The sequence below is a fragment of the Mirounga angustirostris genome, unplaced genomic scaffold (genome assembly GCF_029215605.1).
Source record: "Mirounga angustirostris isolate CCGP_5_RB_7025 unplaced genomic scaffold, mMirAng1.0.hap1 SCAF_11, whole genome shotgun sequence".
NCBI classification, from domain to species: domain Eukaryota; kingdom Metazoa; phylum Chordata; class Mammalia; order Carnivora; family Phocidae; genus Mirounga; species Mirounga angustirostris.
Window position 1 is genome coordinate 110,659,348 of NW_026991719.1, and position 20,949 is coordinate 110,680,296.

The following is a 20,949-nucleotide window of genomic DNA, read 5'->3' on the forward strand; positions in this document are numbered from 1 at the left end:
CAGGAAGAAGGCATGAATTTAGTAACTAGAGAAGCAATGCATGAATGGTGAGTAGTGTAATTTGAATTACTAGTCTGATCATCTCTATATTCAGTTACACCTTTTCTTTTAGTTAGGCAAACTCCAGTACTGATATCTCTCCTTTTGCAGGGAGGTACAAACCGCAATACGGATAAGTCGGTCTTGGGAAGAAAGTTTGAACCTGGTATGGTATTAACACTTCAATTTTATAGAAAATTTGCAATTTTTACTGATTTTCAGTATTGGCACTACCTAGTTTTGCTGTAATTTCTAGAAATCTAAGCTCTCACTTGAAATTGAAATCTATATGCTGCATAAATAATTTTTGATTGCTCCTAAGAAACAGTTGATGACTTACTCATAAAAATAACTGATATCATTTGAAAGTGGGGTTCATTGTTGTTGTAGACCAGCTTCCTCTCTGTCCTAGTGAGTCTAAGAAAAGTTCAGTTCTGCTGGTCAAATTGCTTAGATGACAAAACAATAAATGATTTCACTCCTTCCTACCTAATTTATTAACTAGGTATTAGAGTTTCAACCCACAGACAATGGGTTTCCTGGATAAATACTACATTTCTATGCCTGTAACACATATACTCCCACTAACATTTTAACATGCAACCTTTAATTTGAACATATTTGGAATTTAGTTACATCCCCTGCTAACATTTTTTAATGTCTCTGTACACATTATGATTACTTAGTTGTGGAAGTTGAGCAATGTTTAGGGTTCTTTTCCATGGACATTTCAGATAATGATAGAGAATTGAGCTGAAAATTGGGTAGAAGAGATTCTGGCTAGATGTCAGTGTCCAGATTTGGGAGTCACTAGATTAGGAAATGGGTCATCAACAGAAACAGTGACATCTTATTTTCCTTTGGCCCTGAGTGCCTTAGATGGACATCTGTTCCTGATTTAGGAGTAGGTCCTGAAGATTGAGTAGATAACCTCTGAAGCCTGCCCCTTTTCATGTTTAGTGCTAATACAATTTATAGATGCTGTTGGATTCACTTAACTGACCCAGTTCTAATTACTTCAGGGGTTGGCACGAGTGAGTGAATCTGTGAATGTGTTAGGAAGAGGAAGGGAACATGTAACATGACTGTACTGTGTCTTAGAAAAGAAAAGAGCACATTTTAAAGTCCTGAATTATGCAGTACTGATTTTGTCCACATAAAATCTATAAACATTTTTTAATAACTGTAGTTATTTTTGCTGTCCCATTTGTATCTTAGTTCTAACCAAATCCTTTTTTATTGTTTCCTGGACATAGCATTGTAGTTTTCAACAACAAAGCACAGGTCAGACGCCAAGAGAAAAATTTTAATTTAGGATTTGTGTATATACTAGTAAGTATTGCTCGATATCAAGTGCTCACATTCTAGGCCTTTTGGGGATGCTAGGGAAGCCCCTCAACTTGCCATGAGCTCTCTTTCCCAAAAGGAAAGAGTGCAGTGAATCTTGGGTTCCCTGCTTGCTTTAGGATGATATGAGCTCCTCACCATGGTACAACCACTGATTCAGTAAGGATTCCCTTGCCTGTGTAGCAGCTATCTCCCTAAGTATGTGCTGGGGAAGCAACTGGTGCTACAATGCTACCCTGCTTTCTGCTTACACAGAGTGACAATGATTTAGAGAAACCGTCTTCAAAGCGCATCGATTTAATTCCAGTGTCCCCAGCAGCTCCTCCCACCAGGGGGATTGGGAAGGTAAGAGAGGAGAGCCTAAGAATCTGTGTCCCTTGAAATTTTTATAAAATATTAATGTTTCACCACCCACATGTTGGGGGGATATGTTTTGCCACAGGACATCTGATTCTAAATGACATTTTCCCCTTCCTTTTCATCTCTTGAACTGTTATTAACAAAACAAAAGTCACCAACTTTTAAGTATATGATTTGATTAATTTTCGTAATTGTGTACAATCCTGTAACCATAACCATAATCAAGATATAGAACAGTTCCCATACTCTAAACAATGTCCTCGTGATCTTTTGCACTTGCTATCCTCTACCCCTACCCCCCCCCCCCGCCCACCCTAGAAAACCACTGATCTGCTTTCTGAGAAGAGTGGTGGTTTTAAAACCTCTGTTCTAATTTGGTTTTAGCAATGTTTTCCTCCATCGTTACAAACTTGTGTGAGTTGCACCACTATGCCTCCAAGCCCTTTTCCCAGTCCTACGCGACAATTTACAATGTAAGTTCATGTTGTATGAAAATATACCAAATTGCTTATAAAATGAGAATTTTAGAAACTTACAAGAAATAATAGCTCCAGGTTCTATGACAACCAAAGAAGTCGTGTGTTTTTAGCTAAATTAAAATGCCATTGTTTTGATTTATTATTTTGTATATTGAAAAGAATTGAGTGACTAAGAACATGTGAGAACATGCGAACACACGAAGAATCAGTAATTCCTTAGCCCTGTTGAACATATGCTTCCTCTCCAAGCTTGATGATAAGGATCAGAGCTAATTCGTAAACTGTAAACAACTGTACCTGGTCATTTACCCATGATTTTCACCCTGATTCAAGGCAAGTCACAACTAGAACTGTAGGTCTTTCTAGCTTTTCTCCCCCCCACAATTTCAGAGAATCCTGAATCCTTACAAATTACAAGACAGTTTGCTATACTGAAGCATTCCTGTTTTTAACCCAGATTTAGAGGAGAGCAATAAAACAATGTGATACTACACAGTCCTTTTTTAGTGTATGTCCTTAGATCTATTATAATGAAATAGTCATAGCTGAATTTGTTCAAATTTTTTCTTGTAATGATTGTCATAATTTTATTTTAGAAGAAGTCAAAACCCCACCAACATTATTAGACCAAGTATCTGTGGACCATTAAAAAGAAAAGGTACTTTTATCTACCAGCAAAAATAAATATAACTTCGAATTATTTTTATAAAATATCATATAAAATCAAGTGTTATAAGAAATTAATTTTAAAGGATTTTTTATTTAAAATATATTTGATAAGTTACTAGAGGCCTTTCGTTTTACTCAAACAAAACTATGTAAAGATAATTTTAAAAGCTGTAAAGTGCCATATAAATGTGAATTGAGAAATTTAATTCCAGTTTAGTCAACTATTATGATTTTCATTATATAATTCACCAAGCTAGCTGCCTTAAATACTTTCTGAAACAAGGTGGGGGATGAATGAATGAGCAAACAGAATGAATCAGTCCTAGTATTCCACTGAATCTCGACCCCTACCCTGCCTGCCGCTGTACCTACTTGTTGACTTCACATGAATAAGTTGACACAAATCAGATCCACTTACTACACTAAAAATATATGCTATGTTTCATGCTATGTTAATTTTGGTTAAATATATGGAAAATGACCCACCCAGTAATAAAAAGGCAGAAGAAAAAAACAGAAGTTGTTTTTTGTTGTTGTTGTTGTTTGTTTTGTTTTTTTTTAACTCCCACAGCCCTGGATCCCATTTCTCAACCCTGCCTCATAAGCTAGGTTGTTCTTCCTTTTTTGTTAATACCACTACTGGGTTTATAATAGGGAGGGAAAATGGATAAATAGGAAAGGAGGTTAAACTTTTAAAATGCGTATTTGTGAAAAATCCATTAAGATAGGAAAGAAGAAGGAGAAGAAAAAAAGAGGAGGAAAAGGGGGAAGAAAAGGAGAAGGGGAAGGAGGAGAGCGAAACTATAGGGAAAGAAATTGAAATTTAAATGTACTTCAGTCTTGCTTGTATTTTGGATTACTTAATGGCAGTTGTCCTAACAACACATCTAACTCAGCAGGTACTTATTATATCCTAAGACTAAGACTAGATCAATTCCGGAAAACACTCTTTCAAACTAAGCACTTTGTTTTATGATGATGGATCAATGACCTAGCTTAGGGGTCTTTTGCCTGTGCTGTGAAGTTAGGGGCTAATGTTGACAAAACATTTAAATATATTAAGTTTAAGAGCTGTTAGAAAGTTGGGGTCATTTGAGTATTTAAAATAAAATATGCTGGGGTGCCTGGGTGGCGCAGTCGTTAAGCGGCTGCCTTGGGCTCAGGTCATGATCCCAGAGTCCTGGGATCGAGTCCCACATCAGGCTCCCTGCTCAGCGGGAAGCCTGCTTCTCCCTCTCCCACTCCCCCTGCTTGTGTTCCTGCTCTCGCTGTCTCTGTCTCTGTCAAATAAATAAGTAAAATCTTAAAAAAATAAGATAAAATATGCTTAGGGGCACCTGGCTGGCTCAATTGGTGGAGCATGTGACTGATCTCAGGGTTGTGAGTTCAAGCCCCATGTTGGGTGTAGAGATTACTTAAAAATAAAATCTTAAAAAAAATAAATCAATAAAATAAAATACGCTTAAATTGAAGAGAGTGTTTTACTAAATTAAAATAATTCTCCTTTTGGGGAGCCTGGGTGGCTCAGTTGAGCGTCCAACTCTTGATTTTGGCTCAGGTCACAATCTCAGGGTCGTGAGATCGAACACCTTGTTGGGCTCCACGCTCAGCACAGAGTTTGCTTCTCTCTCTCTTTCCCTCTCACTCTGCCCCTCCCCCCATTCACATGCTTCTGTCTCTAAAATAAATAAATCTTGGGACACCTGAGAGGCTCAGTCGGTTAGGCATCTGCCTTTGGCTCGGGTTGTGATCCCAGGGTCCTGGGATTGAGTCCCACATCCAGCTCCTCACTTGGTGGGGAGCCTGCTTCTCCCTTTCCCTTTGCCTACCACTCCCCCTGCTTGTGCTCTCTCTGACAAATAGATGAAAGCTTTAAAAAAATAAATAAATAAATAAGTCTTTTAAAAAATAAATAAAAATAATTCTCCCTCTAAGACATTTACACATAAAATGTTTTATGACATTGAAAATTCCTGGAATTTTCTTAGAATTTATGATTTAAAAAATTGTTTTTATATTATAATTTTCACACAATACATTTGGTTTCTGCCCAGTATCTTGGTGGATGTGGCATGTCTCACACAAGCCTCTCATACTTGGTTTTCAGTTCCTCTGGAGGATGACTGCCTCCTTTCTTTGAGGTATCCCTAAGAACTCCAAAGCAAATTCTATATGTACTACATAGTCTGTATTTTATTTTTTTTTAAGATTTTATTTATTTATTTGAGAGAGAGAGAGAATGAGAGACAGCACGAGAGGGAAGGGGATCAGAAGGAAAAGCAGACCCCCCGCTGAGCAGGGAGCCCGATGTGGGACTCGATCCCGGGACTCCAGGATCATGACCTGAGCTGAAGGCAGTCGCTTAACCAACTGAGCCACCCAGGCGCCCCCATAGTCTGTATTTTAAGTCAGACCCTTCCAAACACAGCCGATACAAGTTTGGTCAAAATTCTTTTGGAATTTTAGATATAGTAACAGATTAAACAGAAATTTAATTTTATTTATCTATTTGGGAATATGAATATCCATTTGGGAAACAACAAATGATGTCTTATTTGGAGCCTATTGAAATGTGGGGAAAGAAGGTATAAAAAAATCCAAAGAGGTCTTGGGTAGGGGAGAAAAAAGAATGAGGACTATATAAAATGGGAAAGAGTATGAGATAGCAGTTAAAATCTCCAAGCATATGAAGGTGCATTGTATGGTGATAAGCTACACCTACTTCCACTAGAAATAAGCAAGAGCAACTAAGACTTCAAGTGGGAATTCTGAGAAATCTGCAGAAATCAGATAGCTATAAAGAGTGTTTTACAAGTAATAATGGTTTCAGCAAAGATAATTTTTATATGATGAATTTGTCTTGGTATGTCTGGCTTTTAATTTAAACCCAAAAAGAAAGGTGAATAGTTTTTCCATAATGATGTAATTGTAATCTGGCATGGGACAGGATGCCCAGACCTCTTTTGAGCTTTATGAGCCATGATTATACTCCTAAGGAAGGTTTGTGGAATCTCTATTTCTAGCGATATATATGTCACTTATTATATTATATTATATTATATTATATTATATTATATTATATTATATTATATTATATTATATTATATATCGCTAGAAATGAGATATTTATTTAATTTAAAGATTTTATTTATTTCTTTAAGAGAGAAAGTATGTGTGGGCGCCTGGGTGGCTCAGTTGGTTAAGCAACTGCCTTCAGCTCAGGTCATGATCCTGGAGTCCCTGGATCGAGTCCCGCATCGGGCTCCCCGCTCGGGAGGGAGCCTGCTTCTTCCTCTGACCCTCCCCCATCTCATGTGCTCTCTCTCTCTCTCTCTCATTCTCTCTGTCTCAAATAAATAAATAAAATCTTTAAAAAAAAAAAAAGAGAGAAAGTGTGTGAGCAGGGGAGGAGCAGAGGGAGAGGGAGACAATCTCAGCAGACTCTGTGCCTAGCACAGAGCCCCTTGTGGGGCTCGATCCCAGGACCCTAAAGTCACGACCCAAAGTCACAACCCCAAAGTCACAACCTTTCTTCTGATACTACTCAACAGTCTGATATGAATGTGTGGTGAGTATTAACATGAGGTTTTAAGAGTCCAACACTTAACTGACTAAGCCACCCAGGTGCCCCAGGATGTATGTGTATATATATATATATATATATAAATTTTTCATTTTTAAAAATATTTTATATATATATATAAAATATTTTTTTAAATGAAAAAATTTTAATTTTTAAAAAGGTTTTATTTATTTGAGAGAGAGAGAGAGCAGCAGAGGGAGAAGGAGAAGCAGGCACGGAGCCAGACTCAGGGCTCTATCCCAGGACCCTGGGATCATGACCTGAGTTGAAGGCAGACGCTTAACCAACTGAGCTACCCAGGTGCCCCATTTCATTTTTTTGTAAGATTTTTTAAATTTATTTTATTTTATTTATTTATTTGAGAGAGGGAGAGAGAGAGCTCAAGCAGGAGCCCGATGCGGGGCTTGATCTCAGGACCCTCAAGATCATGACCTGAGCTGAAGGCAGACACTTAATCGACTGAGCCACCCAAATAGGTGCCCCTATTTTATTTTATTTTTAAGTAAACTCTACACCCAACATTGGGCTTAAACTCACGACCAAGAGTCACATGCTCGACTGACTGAGCCGGCCAGGGGCCCCTATTCCTAGGGATCTTTTTTAATGAGTAGATGGCCTTAGTGTTTTACCATTCAAATTCCACCCTATGAGTTATGGGCTTGAACATCAGTTTTCTCTCGTCCAGACATGGTTATCACATGATGGTGTAATAATGTGCAGATTTTAGCATTTACTTTGATGTAAAGATTACAGCAATGCAGTTTTTTGAGACTAGATGTGTCTCCTTAATCTTTAAAAATATATTTATTTTGTTCATTGTATGCTATAAAAGAATTGATCTATTTAGTTCATTGTATATGTTTGGCAAAATAAAGATAGCAACAGCCTAAACATTTAAAATAAGGAATGAGATTAAATTATGGTATGGCCATACTACATAGCTCTATAAAATCACGTTGTAGAATTTAGTTAATAATATGAGAAAATTATAATCATTAAAAACAAAAAATAGGTTACATGTTGGTATTATATATGATACAAATCAAATTTTGTTTAAAAACAATCATGTGTACACACACATATTTAGGAATTACTGAAAAGTGGTTATCTCTGGGTAATGGGGACATAAAACTTTTTCCTTTGTTTTTATGTATCTTATAAATTATTTGCAATGAACAAGTTTTACTTTTACAATTAAAAGCAAAAGCATGTTAGATAAAACATATCTACTTTGATCTGCTTTTTTGTCATAGGTGAAATGACATTTGAAGATCAGCCAAAGAAACTTTTCCAAGGCACAACCAACATGCTTTCTTCTGATACTACTCAACAGTCTGATATGAATGTGTGGTGAGTATTAACATGAGGTTTTAAACATTCATTGGCCATTTTTCACTTGCTTTTTAAATCTGTTCTTACTATTGTATATATTCAGAAGTATTATTAAATATTTTTAGAAGTTATAAAACTAATATCCCAAATGAATGCTATTAGCTTTAGTTCTTCTCCCTAACATTTATGTGTGACATTAATATATGCTGGATACATTTTTAGAAGTGGGGTCTTGGCATTTGATTAAGAGGTATTAGAGAAGGGGCTCCTGGACAGCTCATCAGTTAAGCAGCCAGCTCTTGGTTTCGGCTCAGGGCATGATCTCAGGGTCATGGTCTCAGGGTTGTGAGATCGAGCCCCTTGTTGCAGGGGGTTGATGGTTGCTCTGAGTTCAGCACAGAGTCTGCTTGAGATTCCCCCTCCCTCTGCCTCCCCTTCTGCTCCTCTCTCTCTGTCTCTCAAATACATAAAATCTTAAAAAAAAAAAGAGGTATTAGAGAAATATATAAAAATGCAAGCTTGGAAAAAAGTCATCTTCTGCCCATCTTTTCTTCCTTGGATTTTTGTGTGCTTTGTTAGGCTGAGCGTATTATTGAAAGGCGTGCCAAGAAAGCATGTTTTAATAATCAAGATGGGAAATGCAGTGAATGGGTTTTTATTTAATGTTACTGTTGGCTCTGTTTTACTGCTCTTGTGAAATTGCTCTTGTAACTAGTGCCAGTTCTTTGCTTCATATATTTTGTGTTCATTTGTAGACAAAGCAGAGTGCACAGAGATCTTTTGAATTCTGTTCTCAACGAATGGCATTTTCTTCTCCTAGTCTATCTTTAGATATTCTTGATGGAAACAATAGTGGTACAGGATCTTCTTGAATTCATCAGTTAGAATCAGCACTGTCACATTCTCCCATATCATCCTCTGATTCTCATTCTCCATGTATTGTAGTAGATGAACTTTCAACCAAGTGACTCACCCATCCCAAGACTTTCTCACCAGTGGAGAAACATGTTTGCTTCTCTCTCCCTGCCCCCGCACACACACAAGTTAGAGCAACTATTTCTTATTACCTTATTTTCTCAATTTCCTAAAATTCTGTTTATCTACGGAATTTGCATATCTAATTGCTTTGTATGCCCTTAAAACCAATGTAGTGATACTTTCAAAGATGTTTCCCAAATAACTATATTGAAGATACAATCATGTCTTCAAGCTGCTAAAGTGTAGAAACATGCTGCACCTTGGTTTTTTAAAAACATAATTGAGAGCTCTATTTATTTATATGAATAAGTAGATAAAATTATAAGTCCTGATGAAATATAATTGTTCCATTGATCAACAAGTAAAATAATTTTTTAGGTTATATGCTGAGTGCCCATGCTAGTTCTTTTTTTTTTTTTTAAGATTTTTTTTATTCATGAGAGAGAGAGAGAGAGAGGTAGAGGGAGGAGCAGGCTCCCCAAGGAGCAGGGAGCCCGATGCGAGGCTCGATCCCAGGACCCCGGGACCACGACCTGAGCCGAAGGCAGACACTTAACGACTGAGCCACCCAGGCGCCCCCCCATGCTAGTTCTTAATGATATTTTCAATAATTGCTAGTTTCCTCTTGGTAAGGAAAAATCACCTATCTTAGAGCAGTTTTTAAAACTAAGCTAGTTATACTATGCTGATACAAGGATTGCCTATTTTGCACATGAATCCTTGGATGTTTAATTTGTTGGGAAGGAATAGGTAGGGGAAACAAGATGAAGAAAGGTAATTGAATAGCATGAAAATAATATGTAATTGGGCTTCACTCAATTTGTACTTAACCTGATTATCCCTGATCAATTTTGTATCCTAATTCAGTATGGAAAAAAGACAATGTTGATAAATTGTGGTCTTTTACATTTCTATGAATTACTTTTTATTCATCATCATGACTACTGATTTGATTAAATAAGGCTTAATATGTTAGAGTTTTTCTGCAAGAATCATATACTTCCAGTTGTTCCCTAAGGACTACAAATGTTTGTTTAAACTTCAATTTTCTATTCAAAAGTCTTAAGGGTTTTCTGAGTAAGAAAAATTATTTGTTAAAAATTTAAAATCTAAAGTGAGTGCTTTAAGTAATTGAGGATGGCATTAGCATTTTGAAAAATAGAAATGTATCCTCATGAAGTTCAGAATTGGTTTAAATTTCCTCAGCTAATGAAATAGGAATGGTTATCTAAAATATTCATAAAAAGTTTTTCCTTGTCATTAGAAATAATCAGAATGACGAAAATCAGATATAGGTATGCCCCACATGGGAAAAAGACTGTTACATCAAGAATTGTTTGCCAGGGGCACCTGGGTGGCTCAGTCGGTTAAGCGTCTGCCTTCGGCTCAGGTCATGATCCCAGGGTCCTAGGATCAAGCCCCATGTCAGGCTCCCTGCTCCTGGTGAATGAAGCTCCCTCTCTCTCAAATAAGTAAATAAGATCTTAAAAAAAAAAAAAAGAATTGTTTGACAGTGGCTGCAATGAAATTGATTAGCATGGCTAGATATGTGGGAGAAGATTTTGTTCACCTATGAATAAATGAATATTTATGAGATGACTGGGATCATGATAGTCCCTGGAAACTGGGACAGGATTCTACAAATTGGTCAAGGACAAGTGAACTATCAATATTGCCTTTGTAACTCAGCTCCTATACTTGCCAGACCCTTAGTGGACCAATTGTGAACATATACGGGGGCCCTCATGGGCTGAGGTGTGACTGCAGTGATGTTCTTGCTGAAATTGTACATCATTGACAAACAGTGTCCTCACGTATTACTGACACTTGAGCAAAAGAGAAAAAAAAAGGTTTGCGAAATATTCAGGTACAAAGACCAAGGTTGGAGAAAGTGAACAGTGGGAGTAGGACTACTACTCAGTTGTATAAAGAGCTTTTATTTTTTTTATTTATTTATTTTTTAAAGGTTTTACTTAGTTATTTGTCATAGAGAGAGAGAGTACAAGCAGGGGGAGCGGCAGGCAGAGGGAGAAGCAGACTCCCCGCTGAGCAAGGAGCCCGATGTGGGACTTGATCCCAGGACCCTGGGATCATGACCTGAGCCGAAGGCAGACACTTAACTGACTGAGCCACCCAGGCGTCCCATAAAGAGCTTTTAATCAATAAATCTTGGTAATACTGACAATCTGAACACACCTCTTTCAACTCAGACAATTCCTTTCATTCTATTCAATTAGTTTTTATTGTTTTAGTTGTACTCCAGGATGCCACACTTACTATAATATGCTCAGAATCAAGGACTTCGTAGTTGGTTTTCCGGTCTATTGCCTTTTGAGCTTTTGTATTGGGAAGATCTGTTTCTTATATGATTTTTCATTTCTTAAGTGGTTTTCAGACCATAGTAGTTCTAACTTTTACATGATATTTTTTGTGGTTGATTTTTTCTTTTTTGTTGTTGTTGTTTCAAGTTTTTATTTAAATTCTAGTAACATACAGTGTAATATTAATTTCAGGAGTAGAATTTAGTGATTCATCACTTATATATAACACCCAGTGCTCATCACAACACCTGCCCTCCTTAATGCCCATCATCCATTTAGCCCATCCCCCACCCACCTCCCCTCCATCAATCCTCAGTTTGTTCTCTATAGTTAAGAGTCTGTTTTATGGGTTTGTCTCTCTTTCTCTCTCTCTCTTTCCCTTAATGTTCATCTGTTTTGTTTCTTAAATTCTACATATGAGTGAAATCATATGGTGTTTGTCTTTCTGTGATTAACTTATTTCACTTAGCATAATATACTCAAGCTCCATCCATGTCATTGCAAATGGCTGAGTAATATTCCATTATATATATATATATAATACACACACATGCACACACACGCACACACACACACACACTACATCTTCTTTATCCGTCCAGCTCTTCCTATAGTTTGGCTATTGTTGATAATGCTGCTATAAACATCGGGATGCATGTGTCCCTTCAAATCAGTATTTTTGTATCCTTTGGGTAAATACCTAGTAGTGCAATTGCTGGGCAGGGAAATACAAATCAAAACTACAATGAGAGTGGCTGATTATTTTCAGTTATGGTAAGACTATATTTTGTCATCCTAAACATGCCAAGGAATTGTCATGTCAGTTTTCATAGTAAAAGACACGTATTAGTTTCCTAGGGCTGCCATAACAAAGTACCACAAACTGGGTAGCCTAAACAAAATAGATTATCTCACAGTTCTGGGGGCTAAAAGTCCAAGATCAAGGTGTCATCAGAGTTGGTTCCTTCTGGAGGCTCTGAGGGAGAATTTGTTAATGTCTCTCTCTAGCTTCTGGTAGATGCCGGAAATCCTTACCTTGCAGACATATCACTCCAGTCTCTGTCTCTCTCATCGTATGGACTTCTCCCTGTGTTCCTGTGTTTTCATGTGGTTATTATAAAGACACTAGTCACTGGATTTAGGGCCCAAGCTAATCCGGTATGACTTCATCTTAGCTTGACTACATCTGCAAAGACCCCATTTCCATCTAAGGTCACATTTGCAGATACCAGGCTTTAGGACTTCAACATTACCTTTTGAGGTACACAATTTAATCCACAACAGAATACTTCTGGGATTTTTATTTTGCTTGTTTCATTTTTCTTAAGTTAGTTTTTTAAATCATCTATCTTATAACCCATTTTAAACAAGAGGTGACCGTATTGAACATAACATTGGTATATTTCCTTATATATTATACATATATGCTTATTTATATATATATATGTATGCTTATGTACAGATATACTAGTTTTCACATTGTCAATAAAAGGATAAATGAAAGTGGAAGTATGGTTTTAAAATATTTTCAAAGCATCATTTTTAAGCCTTAATATGTATTCGTGTTCAATCAAATATTCCTATTTTACTTATAATGTTATAAAAGAGCAGCACTCCATGGGACACCTGGGTAGCTCATTCAGTTCAGTGTCTGTCTTCAGCTCAGGTTATGATCCCAGGGTCCTGGGATCGAGCCCCACCTCAGACTCCCTGCTCAGTAGGGGGTCTGCTTCTCCCTCTGCCTGCCACTCCTGCTGCTTGTGCTATCTCTCTCTCTCTCTCTTACTCTCTCTCTGACAAAGAAATAAAATCTTTGAAAAAAAAAAAAGAGCAGCACTCCAGATTCATCCTAACATGAAGACTCACTGCAGTAATAAGTAAGATTCTCAGGTCAGGGAAAAAAAAAATATGGTTCTGAAGATTTATAATGACTAAATCAACCAATCAAGCTTGTAATTTCAAGTATATTCAATTAAGTATCTAATGAATACTTTCTCTGTCCAGGAAACTATACTTAAAATTGTAGGATATAGGAAGATGAGTGAAATACCATCCCTCTCTTCAAGCAGGATAAGTACAAAAATAATACTGATAGCAGCAGTCTAAGATGACTACAGATACGCATATGAAAGTACCTCTGAACTATGAAAGTAGGAGAGGAAGACAATGTTGGAATGATAGGATTTTTAGAAGACTTCTAGTCTACCTTTCTTTTTTAAAAATTTTTTTAAATTTTATTTTATTATGTTAGTCACCATACATTGCATCATTAGTTTTTGATGTAGTGATCCATGATTCATTGTTTGCGTATAACACCCAGTGCTCCATTCAGTATGTGCCCTCCTTAATACACATCACCGGGCTTAACCAATCCCCCCACCCCCTTCCCCGCAAAACCCTCAGTTTGTTTCTCAGAGTCCATAGTCTCTCATGGTTCATCTCCCCCTTCAATTCCCCCCCTTCATTTTTCCCTTCCTACTATCTTCTTTTTTTTTTTAAACATATAATGTATTATTTGTTTCAGAGAGTCTACCTTTCAATGCAGAAATCCTTTTAAGAATTCCAGGCAAATGATCTTTTAGCCTTAGTTTGAAATCTTGTAGTAATGAACTGACTTTTGTCACACAACAGTTCATTCTGCTGTTGGACAACTCTCACTATCAGAAAGCTCTTACATTAAAAGAGGGGATGGGGTGAGAACTTGTATCTAGGTGGCCTGTTTCATTGGCTCTTTAGAACTGAGGCAAATCAAATGAGCTATTAAAAGCAGATGAGTTAAGATTCTAATTCTGCATTAATCTTTGTCCCTGCTCCTTGAATTGTTACTACTCCCACTACAGGACATATTTAATCTCATCTCCTAAATGAATTTTTAAAATTCACCTAGAAGCAACTATATATAAATATCCATGATGAAAATGCATGTATGATACTTTGGATATCTATGGAGAAAACTAATTACAATTTCTCAAGTGTTTTTAAATATTTTAGATCTTTAAAAGTTGAGCTTGAAAAATCTATCATATAGGTAGACTTCACTGTCAGATAGTTGAAACTATGCATTTAGAAAAGGCCAAAGAACAGTAAGTACTGCGGCAAAAATGTAGCTTTGTTTCCCTTAAGTTCCATGATATCTCAGATTTCTTCCAATGTGGTTCTTAACCCAAGAGTAAATGAGATAGCTTTTTATAAATGTCTATAATGTATGGGTGGAGAGCGTCATCTGTCATACTGGAATCTTGGAAACTTGCTCAACTTTCTTAATAGTGGGAGACTTAATGACCATGGCTTCTCAGAAGAAACGCATTAAATTAATGCAGTTATTAATTGAATCCTGTAAATTGACCAGTAAGATATATATATATGAATATGATTGGAGAGCTCTGGGGCATCAGTGACAGCAAACTGGTAACATAACTTCTTATATCAGCCTTTTACGGGAATGCCCAGACTGCATTATGTGTGCAGGAGTCAGGAGACCTGCCTTAGGGCTCCAGCTCTGTCACTCGCTCTCTATGACTTCCAACAGGTCACTTCACCAATCTGGGCTTCAGATTTCCAATATGTAAAATAGAGTTGAACTAGGTATTTATAAGATCCTTTCTGCCTCTTAAAATTTTATTGATTCTGTAAAAGCATCTGCCTTCATCTTTGCTCCTGTAACAGTGAAAGTCACGATGGCATTAAGCTTCAGAAGGCTTTAAGAAAATATTTAGGAAATTAGAGAGCTTTATGCCTAGTATTTTTATTCTTTCTGGCAACAAGAAACTCATTTTGTTCAGCCTCATCAATAGTTTCCTCTCTTCTATGAATTATGCATGCTTTATGATGAAATGTAGAAAGCTAATTTCCCCCTGGTTTCTTGTTTTGTGTGGATAAATGATCCTCTCAGGATTTCCATATTAATAACAAGTTCCCACTGACAAAGCACTCACCATAAAATTTTCTTTCTAGTAACTACAGCTTGAGACAAAACAAAATAAAGATACACTTGGTATGTTTGCTTCAGAGAAGCAAAAGAGGGCAAAAAAGCTACATCAACTACAAAAACTCATGCACAATTCACATTCGGAAGTGCTTAACTAGTACTAAAACGCAGACTACCAGCAGAGTAGTTTTTCTTTTTCCTTGACAATCATTATATGGCTCTAAGAAAAACCCTCTAACTTCAGTTTAGTTGATTTCATGGCCTGGCTCTTGTGCTTGGTAACTCTCCACTGAACACAAAAAAGGACACACTTGAAAGTCACAAACAGCTGGTTTGTGACTTTGTGCTGAGGAAGGAAATATTTTGAAACTGCATTATCCCTTGGAGGAACCTAATTATAGTTTCCGTTTCTAGCCCCACTCTTATGGGGGGGAGTTAGTTTGCTTGCTTAACTAGACTTATATTAAACTCTGCAGTGGTTTACATTGAGTCCTATTCTTAGATAATCTTTTCATAAGTGTGAAGCCTTTGGAAAGGAAGGTGCTGGGCGCCTGGGTGGCTCAGTTGGTTAAGCAACTACCTTCGGCTCAGGTCATGATTCTGGGCTCCTGGGATGGAGTCCCAAATCGGGCTTCCCTTGCTCAGTGGGGAGCCTGCTTCTCCCTCTCCCTCTGCCTGCCCCTCTCCCTGCTTGTGCTCTCTCTCTCTGTCAAATAAAATCTTTAAAAAAAAAAAAAGAAAAGAAAGGCTAGCATGTTGGGGCTATCAAGGCAAGTTCAGCTAAAGCTCTCTTAAACTTTAACTGGAATACATTCCCATGCCACATTGATTAGCAGAGATTTAAAATTTGATTGTAGTATACATGGCTGTTGAGAGTTTGGTGAAACTGGTGTTTGAATTCCCTGTGGTGGGTTCTTAATGTCCTTTCTGGAGGAAGTTTGGTAGTACGTATTACAAGCCTTCAAAATGTGCACATCTTTCGATACAGCAATTCTTCTAGAAATTTTTCTTAGGGAAAAATATGGGACAGATTGAAAAGGATGTTTACTGTAATGTTATTTGTAGTTGTGAAAAATGTAATGTTTTCAACAGATGGTGCTGGAGCAACTGAATATCCACATGCCAGATAATGAGGTTGGACTCTTACCTCACAGTGTATGCAAAAATTAACTCAAAATAGATCAATGACCTAAATATTAAGAGCTAAAACCATTAAATTCTTAGGGAAAGAACAGGGATAAATCTTTATGGCCTTGGATTTGGCAATGGATTCTTAGATATATCACTAAAAACATGAGCAACAAAAGAAGAAAACAGATAAGTGGAACTTTATCAAAATTAAGAACTTTTGTGCATGAAAGGACATTAACAAGACAGTGAAAAAGATAACCTGTAGAGTGACAAAAAATATTTGTAAATCATATCTGATGAGTTTAATCTAGAATATGTAAAGAAGTCTTATAACTCAGCCACAAAAAGACAACCCAACTAAAATATGGGCAAATGACTTTATGAATAGACATGTCTCCAAAGAAGATATACATATGGCCAATAAGCACATGAAAAGATGTTCCACACCTTTAGTCATTACGGAAATGCAAATCAAAACCACAGAGAGAGAGATCACTTCATACCCACTAGGTTGGCTAGAATCAAAAAGATAGTAACAAGTATTGGTGCAGATGTGGAGAAATAGAGGACTCTTGTACGTTGCTGTTTGGAATGTAAAATAATGCAGTGACTGTGGAAAACCTTTTGGCAGTTCCTCAAAATGTTAAACATTAAACATATAAAACATATTAAACGTCCACAAAATATTAAACTCTATGATAACATAGAGTTGTCATAAGATCCAGCAATTCCACTCCTTGAAAACTAGCCCTCAGACAGATACTTGTATGCTAATATTCCTTGTGGCATTATTCACCAAAGCCAAAAGGTGGCAACAACCCAAGCGTCCATCACCAGATGAATGGATGAAAATGTGTTTGATACGTACAATGGGATGTCGTTGAGCTATAAAAAGAAATGACATTCTGGTACATACTATCACATGGATGAAATTTGAAAACATTATGCTAAGTGAAATAAGCCAGACGCAAAAGGACAAATATTGCATGACTCTGCTTACATGAGAGATTTAAAATAGACAAATTCATAGAGATAGAAAGTAGATTACAGGTTATCAGGAGCTGGTGGGAGGGGGAATGGAGAGTTATTCTTAATGCATATTAAGTTTCTGCTTGGGATGATGAAAAAGTTTTGGAACTAGATAGTGGGAATGGTTGCACATCGTTAATATAATCAATGCCACAGAATCGCATACTTAAAAGTGGTTAAAATGGCAAGTTCTATGTAAAAAACAAAAACCCTAGAATTTAACACTAACGGATCAGTTAAGCCATCATTTCTCAGGGTGTTTTATAAAATGTGAATAAATAAGTGTCCTGAAGAATGAAAGAAGGGGAAGGCCATGGGGAGTCTATGGTCAAGTAAGTTTAGGAAAATCATTTAAAATCATTTCTTTACCATCGTGAAAGCCTAACGAAAGAGATACAGTATGAAGCATTTTTAAACTGTTTAAGTTCTTGTTTTTGAGGGTCATCTTGTGAGATTTATGTTATGTAGACCCTTTGGAAAACATTGGGTTAAACAAATTACAGTACCTTCATTCCATGGAAATCTGTGCACCCATTAAGAATGATGACATGGTCATATATCACTTGACATGGAAGGATGTTTATACTATATTGTAAAGTAAAAAAGCAGCGTGATTAATGGGATTTCATTTTGTTTTAAAAAAGTATACGTATATATTTTATATGGATATATAACAGAAAAAAAGTTTGTAAGGCTGTATGCCAAAATGCTTAAGTCTCTGGGTGGTGGGAAGATGGATGATTCTGTTTTCATTTGTTTTTCTCTTTACTTGTCTATATTTTCATATTTTTCCACATGGAATACTGGTTACTTGTATAATTGAGAAATAATAGAAGTTAAATATATTTTAGAAACCTATCTGCAGTTATTAATTATATGAGGGAGGGGATGAGAGGATCAGGATTCCCTTACCACTTATTGGACTATTCACTTACTTCTATTTGAACTTTCACTGAAGGAGAGTCAAAGGGCCTTTCAACTATTAGAAAGTTCTACTCATTCAAAAATGCTTCCTGATAATGAACTGAAATCTACCTTCCATCATTTGGTCCTAATTTGTCATAGGGAATACAACAAAATAAACAAAATCCAGCTCCTAGTAACAAGGATTGGTGAGGATATGGAGAAATAGGACCCTTGTACATTGCTGGTTAGAATGTAAAATAATGTGGTGACTGTGGAAAACATTTTGGCAGTTCCTCAAAATATTAAACATAGAATTATTATATGATCCATGAATTCCACTGCTTGAAAACCAGGACTCAAACAGATACTTGTATGCTAATGTTCCTTGCAGCATTATTCACAATAGCCAAAAGGTGGCAACAACCCAAGTGTCTATCACCAGATATTTGGCAAGAGCGACCATCTTTCTCCTCTAGGTTTCCATTCTAGTCTTTATGAGATGGTTTCTAGACCTTGTTACCATCCTAGCCATTGGCCTCTGAATGTTTTCCAGTTTGTCAATATCCTTCAAGTGTGGTACCCAGAAATGACCACAACACTCTACACGTTTCTTTTCCCATCTCATTATCAGTTCCTTAAAAACTGTGATATTCAGGGGCGCCTGGGTGGCTCAGTTGGTTAGGCGACTGCCTTTGGCTCAGGTCATGATCCCGGAGTCCTGGGATTGAGTCCCACACCGGGCTCCCGGCTGGGCGGGGAGCCTGCTTCTCTCTCTGACCCTCCCCTCTCTCGTGCTGTTTCTCTCTCTCTCTCTCAAATAAAATTTAAAAATCTTTAAAAAAAAACCTGATATTCAATTTCTCTAATTAAAAAAGTAATTTCGGAATACTTCCCAGTTCAGTGTGACTGTCCTTGAAATCCTATCATAAGATTATATATGAGAGATACTCAATTAGCTATTTTCCCATCTTTTAATTTCTAAGCTATATGGATGAATAAAATATTCCAGATCAGTTCCTTATCCAGTCTTCTGCATTTATTAAAAAGTTTAGTAGAACTTTTTATCAAGCACTAAAAGGAGCATGAGAAGAGATTTCATACTGATGGGGAGGGCAAGAAAGTCCCTGCAGTCTGGCCAAGGAATGTGAAGAACCTCTTGTCCTATACCATTTTCTACTCTTTTTCCCAATCATTGGTCCCAGTTTTTGGACAAGGTCCAGCTGCATCCAGAGTGACTGGCCTCTCTCTCAAGAGGCACCTAACAAGACGACAGTGGCATGCCGGGGTTCATGGTGATGTAGAATATCATTTATTTTTTAAACTTTTTTTTTTTTTAAGATTTTATTTATTTATTTTTTGAGAGAGAGAGAATGAGAGACAGAGAGCACATGAGAGGGGGGAGGGTCAGAGGCAGAAGCAGGCTCCCTGCCGAGCAGGGAGCCCGATGCGGGACTCGATCCCGGGACTCCAGGATCATGACCTGAGCCGAAGGCAGTCACTTAACCAACTGAGCCACCCAGGCGCCCTAGAATATCATTTCTTGTCCTTAATCTGATCCCAGTTCCCCTGACCAACCTAGTTTATACATTGGTCTTCTTTCCAGCCTAATGACTCCTTTGCCTTTTATCCCTTTTGCCATGCCTCCCACCTGGTAGGCACTATTTAAAAGATCCTAGTAAACTGTATATACCAGCTCCAAATAGCATCAGCCCAATGCCTTCCACCATGCATCTGTGCCTGTGTGCTCAGTCGTTTTGTTGGTTGGCTTTTTTGGTGGTTTTTTTTTTCACTGCTCCAGTCAGTGGAAGGCAAGCTTTGTCGAGGCCACAGGGCCTTGAGGCTTGGGCAAGAGGCTGCCCTGCAGGCAAAGTAAGCCAGTGGAGGGGCCTCATTTGACCTTCATGCGACACAGCTTGTTGATGCAGCCTCACTTTTTCTTGGCAGCAGGTGACAGCACTGGGGTGCAGATGAGAATAACACTTCCGGCAGATCACCTTGTCACGGTTGTATTTCTGAGCCAGCCAGTGGAGGGAAAGCCCTATGGTGCCACCCCACAGGCGAAGTACCAAGTGCAGGGTGGACTCTTTCTGGATATTATAGCCTGAGGGAGCGTGGCCATCCTCAGCTGTTGGCCTGCAGAAATCAGACACTGCTGGTCAGGCGGGATGCCCTCCTTGTCTTGGATTTTGGCTTTGACATTTTTAACAATGTCACGGGGCTCGACCTCAAGGGTGATCGTCTTGCCCATCAGAGTCTTCACAAAGATCTGCATCTCTGTGTCCACAAGGCTTCCGCCATCACCCCACTATGGCCACCTCATTCTGTGTGCTTCGTTTTTTAGTTTCCCCTTTGTAGGGACTGCACCTTGGTGCATCATTTACACGGGATGTTGAATACATATACTTGCTAAGCAGAAGTAACTTTTTTTTTTAAGATTTTATTTATTTATTTGACAGAGAGACACAGCGAGAGAGGGAACACAAGCAGGGGGAGTGGGAGAGGGAGAAGCAGGCTTCCCACCGAGCAGGGAGCCCGATGCGGGGCTCGATCCCAGGACCCTGAGCCGAAGGCAGACGCTTAACGACTGAGCCACCGAGTCGCCCCTAAGCAGAAGTAACTTTAAATCTTCAACTTTTGGGGGTACCTGGCTGGCTCAGTTCAGTAGAGATGTGCCTCTTGATCTTGGTGGTGTGAGTTTGATCCCCACATTGGGCATAGAGATTACGTAAAAAAACATAAAAAATAAATTAAAAATCATAAAAATATTTTTTAGAGTCTTCAACTTTTGAAGAGTTTTCCATTTACACTAATTCTTAAAATCAACTTTATTGAGATATAATTTACGTA

The 20,949-nt window shown here is 37.7% G+C and overlaps 1 protein-coding gene across 2 annotated transcripts in view; it reads left to right on the forward strand.

Moving 5' to 3' along the window:
- Nucleotides 1–20,949, forward strand: part of LOC123849871 (P2R1A-PPP2R2A-interacting phosphatase regulator 1-like) — a 60,639-nt gene that overhangs the window by 30,503 nt on the left and 9,187 nt on the right. The window contains exons 5-10 of one of the 2 annotated variants that reach the window (XM_064574594.1): nucleotides 4–47; nucleotides 151–205; nucleotides 1,642–1,731; nucleotides 2,131–2,219; nucleotides 2,825–2,883; nucleotides 7,731–7,827. In XM_064574594.1, coding sequence (XP_064430664.1) covers nucleotides 4–47; nucleotides 151–205; nucleotides 1,642–1,731; nucleotides 2,131–2,219; nucleotides 2,825–2,883; nucleotides 7,731–7,827 — 434 coding nt within the window. Of the gene's footprint in view, nucleotides 1–3; nucleotides 48–150; nucleotides 206–1,641; nucleotides 1,732–2,130; nucleotides 2,220–2,821; nucleotides 2,884–7,730; nucleotides 7,828–20,949 lie in introns of both variants that reach the window. The other variant, XM_045882837.3, reaches the window with a different exon arrangement.